Raw genomic sequence first — 6,417 nt, 5'->3', positions numbered from 1 at the left:
TGGTTTCTGAATTTATAAAAATGTTCTGTTGTTCTTAGTTGAGTGACAAGTTTCTTTGTGCTTGATGGTTTTCTCAATGGTTGTAAACCAGCAAACAAAATAACTGAAACTAGAATAATGTGTGTGTGTGTGTGTGTTGAATGGCATTTGTGAAAAGACAAATTTCTCATGTGGACTATTTTGTGAAATGCTCAATATCATGATGAACAGCTACTCCTCTGAGATGTTACCTTGGTCCTGCCGCTGAAGTGGCTCTTCTGCATTAACCCTGTCAATACCAGCAGCACTAGATAAGATTTGGAAGCTCACAGAAGCAGAACGAGACAAGGACAGCAGCTGTGTGACAGGGAGGTTAGCAGACAAACACACACAGACAGACTCAATTCATGCTGTGGCAGAACAATCCTTTAACAGCATGATATGTGGAAACATTTTGAGGAAATTCAGATTGGTGACATTTTTTCTGCCTTATTTGTTTATCATTTATTATGCGGTACACTCTTTCAATATCAAACCCTGCAATACATTTTCCATCTGACAAATGAGACCTTTTTAAATTTATTTTACATGTACTGTGGATGCACCGCTACCACTTTTACATTGCCAATACAAATATTTGAATATCAAACTTGACCACTTTACTGAATGTTATGTGTAAAGACAACTATTTTGAGGTCAAATGACTAGAAAGGTTATTAATACATTTTCTCCCACTTAGAGACATCTTGACATCATCAAGGCAACAAAAAGTGCACAAAAAATGCGCCGGTGTGACGTCAATGTTGTTCAGTTTCGACCAAAGTAGTCAATCTGCAAAATCGATCTCAACTAATTTAGGGAAAAACGTGATGTAAGGTCAGCGACGCTCGAAATTTAACTGAATACATAATCTCTGATCGATAAAACCGTGTCGATATTTGTAGTGTATTGGTTACAAGGTTAGTAACCAGAAAAATTAGAATGCCACTTCCTGGTTGGATGATCCGGTGATTGGCTGGTCGGAACCCCGTGGACTCCCGGGAAAACGCGATGTTCAAAATTTGCTTCCGGGTGCAGTGTGTTTTGTTTTGTTAGCTGGATGCCAGGCGCCGTAAAACAAGAAGAAGAGAAGAAGAAGTGTGTTTTGTTGTCTCGGACATGGAGCGACATGGCAGGTACATTTCTATAATATATAATAACAGTTATATTGTCAGCATTTTAGTTTGCTGGAACAACTAGTTCTATTAACTAGCCTAGTTAATGCACCAATGTGTTACGGTTACTCTCGCCCCGATACTTGGTTCTCTCTCGCATGAAGAGACCCACACTCCATATTCCGTTCAATAAACTAGCCGTTTAATGCTGGCTTGCTTATCGGGAAACGTACATAAATGGTAGAATATGACACAAGAGCTTTTACGAATCGTTAGGGTCTATTTGTCAATTCGGCATACATCCAATACCCCAAGCGGCACTTTCTTCAACAAAATTTTAACTTTTAGAATTGGTTCGCCTCAATTCCTGCAGTCGTCTTCCACCAAGTTGGTGGAATTTTTTTTAAAGTTGGAATTTAATTGAAATATAGTGCCGCGTGGTGGTTTATCTACATGCCGAATTTACCAGAATACTAATAGTTATAATAGTAAAAATCCTAAGGCATGTTTTACCAGGCATGTGCATTTGCTAATAGACAAGGCCACGCTAAACTACCATATTTTTGAATGGATTTCGTGGCATGTGTCCAAACAAGAAAGAAAGGCCTATGGTTCCTCAGGCTATATAACGTAGACTCACTATTATGAACTAGTGCAGGCTAATTTAAAGAAGTGAAATCTTTACAAGGTAGAGGCCTTTTTTTACCATAGTTCCAGTTTGCCTGCTCAATAGCTTCCTGAATTTCCCCAAGGGGATTAATAAAGTGCTATCTTATCTTATGTTAGCTTCTTGGTGTGAATGCTTCCCCACCCATCAAGATGCATAAAACACCGTGGAGACCCACTACATTGCTAAATTGTACTGAGGCTGATAGTATGGACATCTGATTGATGATATGCTCTTATGGAAAGAGAGGGAATTGAACTTGACACATATATAAAAACTAGGTTAGATGCATTTTGTGAAGAATCTGATGATATGTTTTTATGGAAAGGGGGGGAAATTTAATTATGAAACACATATATGAAAACTAGATTAGATTTACTTGAAACATAAAAATTACATGGTAACACTTTACAATTAACAGTTAACTAATGTGTAATTTACTAACGGTGTTCATGTTAACTAAGGTATTAGTTTATACATTATTTAATAGTTTATAAAGATGACTATTAAATGTATAAATTAATACCTTAGTTAACATGAACACCATTAGTAAATGATTACCAGACACATTAGTTAACTGTTATTTAAGGGTTAGTTAATGCTTATTAAGCATTAACTAACCCTTAATTTAGTGACCCTTATTGTAAAGTGTTACCAATTACAGATTACAGACTGATTTTCACTCACCATGTAAGAGAATGTGGTTGCAGCATTGCAAGTAGGCTGGGTATTTTCAACACAGTGAGTCTGTTATTCATTCAGAACTGATATGAGAAAGTGAAGTGCCACTCCTGCTAGAAAAGGTGGGCTGTGGAAATGTATATTTCACCACAATTCGGCTGTAAGTACTGACCCAATGTTTAGAATCAGCACTTTAAAAACAGCAAAGCATCCACTTGAGAGCGGCTGAGTTCTACAGTGAGCACTACAATCACTATCTCTATTACTACTGCCACAAAAAAAAAAACACAGAGGAAACCGAGAGCTCACAGTGTGTGTGTGTGTGTGTCTTTTCAGCATGGCGAGGACTCCTTTCAACAGCGTGCTGGTCCAGAGGAGGAGCAGAAGTAAGAGCTACCGGCAGTCGTACCGCAGCTGTGTGGGGACGGCCTCGCACCTGGGCTTCACCCCGGGGCTCACCACACGCAAGCTCACCACCAGCAGGAGAGCTCCCAAGTCCCGCTGTATCACCGTGAGTGAGCCCAGGCTGTTATACTCAAGGTTCATCCAGGATTTCAGTTGTGTTGGACATGCAGCTCCCCATTCAGTTCTCACCAAGATTCCTGTTTTCCTACTTTTTCTCCAAGTTTTTTGGGCTTTTTTGTGTTGTTCTGATCACATCCTGCCTGTTTTCTAATTCCCTCCTATGCTCCTATGTATATATTGTCTAGAAATGGCTTGGTGAAAAATTCTCATTCATCCTGCCTAGTGTCTGTTATTATCTGTTACTACACTCACTGGCAAACTTAGATATAGGTTTAGATTTACAATAGGCTGCATGATGTTTGTCAGTGTCTCTTTTTCTTTTAGTCATTCGTTTGGATCCCAGTTATGATTCTGAACTGGATCCCTGTGTGGCTTAATGGGTAAAAAATCTTACTAAGTCATAATACCACTGCCAGGGTTAGGGGTCCAATTCCCACTTTAAAATGCAGTGGCAGCTAGTCTTATTGACATCACAAATGATACCAATGTTATATTAAACATACCATAATCAATGCATGTTATTATTTCTGAAGAGGGACGCACAGCAACATGCAGTTCATCATCATGTCTACTTAAACACTTCAAAAGTGATGAGGTGGACCAAAAGAGTAATCAAAATGTAATTTATGTAAAAGTTTTTGTATTTAACAGTACTGTATTTGACATTATTCCTTATCTTCTTTCACTCAACTCCCTTCCCACTGCTCTTCCCCATTTTCTCTTCTCTACCCTATTCAATAACACTCCCCTCCTCCTCCTCCTCTCCTCTCCCCTCCACCTTTAAAGGAGAAGGTGAGCCCCGAGCAGCTGGCCCTGCTGGTGAAAAAGGAGTGGCAGCTGTCGTACGTCACGCCGCTCCACCAGTTCCGACACACCCTGCTGAAGAGCTACTCCAGGCAGCTCTCGGCGTTCATCGTGGCGGAGAAGCGGCAGGGCTTGGCGGTGGAGGTGGAGGGGAAGGACAGCAGCTTCAGGGTCTCCTTCTCCGTGGTGCAGGGGGTGGCGGAGACGGACGCCGACGCCGAGACCGTCTTCCTACAGGTCAGCGCAGGGTTCACACTGCAGCTCAGAGTGTCTCAATTCGGATGTTTCTGACACAGATCTGACGTGTAAAAAAAAAAGCTTCAAGCTGCTTGGACTCACATTTTTTCAATTCCAATCGGGACAATTAATATGACAATGAGATATTGAGGTTTAAAAATGCTACACATTGCACCTTTAAATGTTCTAACCGTTCCCTCTCTGTCTTCCCACCACAGATCCATTCGAAGTCTTTTTTTGCCGGGCAGGACGAGCCCCAGAAGTTGGTGTGGAGCGGCTGGCTGACCTGCGTCAACGGCAGCCCCGACTACCTGCACTCGCTCCCCAAAGACTTTGTGTGCCTGCCGCTCTTCTGCAGCAGCGGGGCCGAGTGGCTCACTTCCCTGGTCAAATCCTGGTTCCAGCGGACCTTCGATTGCTGCTTCGGCCCCCTGGAAATCAACCCTATGAACCTGCAATGGCTGGCGGCGCTATGGACAAACTGCCACCCCGAGTCCAGCATCCAGCACCTCAAACTGATGTGGACTCTTCCGGTGGCGACGCCGCTGGAGGTCACCTGCACCTTTCACCCCCAAGACGCCTGGGAGCTGTGGAGGAGCACGAGGCGGCAGCTGCAGGAGGACGACAGTGAGGGAGGAGGAGGGAGAGGGGAGGAGGAGGAGGGTAGCATCGATGTTGAGGAGGTGACGAGGTTCATGCAGGGGCTGAAGAGCCACTTCTACAGACACTTCAGGGTGGATCTGTCGGCTGGAAGGCTGAACCAGGTCTCCACAGCGCTGGGGTCGGCCAAGCACAACGGCAGGATCAAGGTAACATCACACACAAACAGCTGCTGTTACTGAACGTTTTAAAAAGATGTCCACATGAGAAATTTCTCTTTTCACAAATGCCCTTCAAAACACACACACACACTGGGATTGGATTGGAATATGTAAAAGAAATGTTAGCTGTTTATTCTAGTTTCAGTCATTTTGTTTGCTGGTTTACAACCACTGAGTAAACCATCAAGCACAACCATGTCACTGTGGGTGTTGCTCTGATGTTTGTTTCCTTCCTTTTCAGATCTCCAACAGCAGTTACATGATCACCACCCTGATGCTGCTGACAGAGTGCGCCCTCCTCAAAATGCCCATCTGAATAACAATAGAATAAAGACTTTTCTCCAACAGCAAATTCAATATTGCAATTGCAGCATTCATTTGAAAAACCAACCACTGCCTGGGAAGACCGGACATGCAGTTTTTTGTCCAGATGCCTGTATTTTTATTAGAGTAAACCCTTTTTTGTTTTTTAAAACAGTGAAAGACGTTTTCACAAGTCTTTGCAGTTTTAATGAAGGCACGACCAACAGTATCTTTATTTGAGTTTTTTTTCTCCCCTATAGTAGCACTTTTTTTTTTTTTTTTTTTACAGCAAATAAACAGAAAATCTTGTGGCCACAATTATGACTGACAGTGTACTGTCCTCCACACCCACCAAGTGCTTTGACAGTCAGATAAACACCTTTCTTCAACTAAGACTCCATAGACTGACGTTATTTTGTCCACAGGTTTATTAGCTAAAAAAGGGTGAAACTGAAAAACAAAGTAGAAAATGTACATCTCAATGAATTTTCAGTAACTTGACAATAGGCGTATAAATGCCCGAAATGTTTACAATGTGGGAATAGATTGCAAAAGGAGAAAATATAACAAATCGACACTAGGTGGTGCTGAAACTCCCAAATGGGATTATCATTCATAGTCACTTTGCATTTGATGGAAATCATTTGCAGGCCACCACTCCCTGTGAAAAATGTTAAATGTTTTATTTTATTAGGGCCACCAAGAAACTGACCATTGCACACGTGCATTGCAAGAATTCTCAGTTTTTTGACTTGGCTTCAAATTTATATTGGCAAAGTCTGCTAAATACTGTTTTGATTCATTTGATAATAACATAGGCCAGAGAGTAAGCAATTCTGAAAACGGGGATGAATTTAAATATTTAGACTAAAGAGTTATGACGTTAAATATGGAATATGAGTTTGCATTGCATTATATGTGGTCAGGTGCATATATTATTTAGAAGGCCTGGCTGGCTCGGCTTGGCCCTGTACTGGAAACCTTCATTTCTTCCTCTTTTCGGTCTCTCTACTCTGACAAGTTTTTTTTTCTTTTACCAAATTCAGTTACAGTGCAAGTGGTGAGAGTTTGCACCCTCCCACACACACACAAGGATGAAGTAAATTTTAACTTCAGATACAATAATTAACTTGTTAGCATTTACAACTATGCACCCATGAAGTGAAAGATATTTTCCCAAGAAAAAAATGTTTGCTTTGCAAAAATCTAATTCTTTCATCCCTGCGACTGTAGAAATTAATTAATT

The 6,417-nt window shown here is 41.5% G+C and overlaps 1 protein-coding gene across 1 annotated transcript; it reads left to right on the top strand.

The window, feature by feature from the left end:
• Positions 1-1,095: 1,095 nt before the first annotated feature.
• LOC139930592 (centromere protein L-like) lies at positions 1,096-5,507 on the top strand. The gene is made up of 5 exons (XM_071923809.2): positions 1,096-1,154; positions 2,818-2,992; positions 3,793-4,047; positions 4,266-4,856; positions 5,110-5,507. The coding sequence occupies exons 1-5, from the start codon at positions 1,138-1,140 to the stop codon at positions 5,182-5,184; spliced, it is 1,113 nt and encodes a 370-aa protein (XP_071779910.1). The 5' UTR covers positions 1,096-1,137; the 3' UTR covers positions 5,185-5,507.
• The last annotated feature ends 910 nt before the right edge of the window (positions 5,508-6,417 follow it).

The sequence above is a fragment of the Centroberyx gerrardi genome, chromosome 21, assembly GCF_048128805.1.
Source record: "Centroberyx gerrardi isolate f3 chromosome 21, fCenGer3.hap1.cur.20231027, whole genome shotgun sequence".
NCBI classification, from domain to species: Eukaryota; Metazoa; Chordata; class Actinopteri; order Beryciformes; family Berycidae; genus Centroberyx; species Centroberyx gerrardi.
Note: the sequence above shows the minus strand (reverse complement) of the source record. Positions and strands in the feature narration are given on the sequence as shown.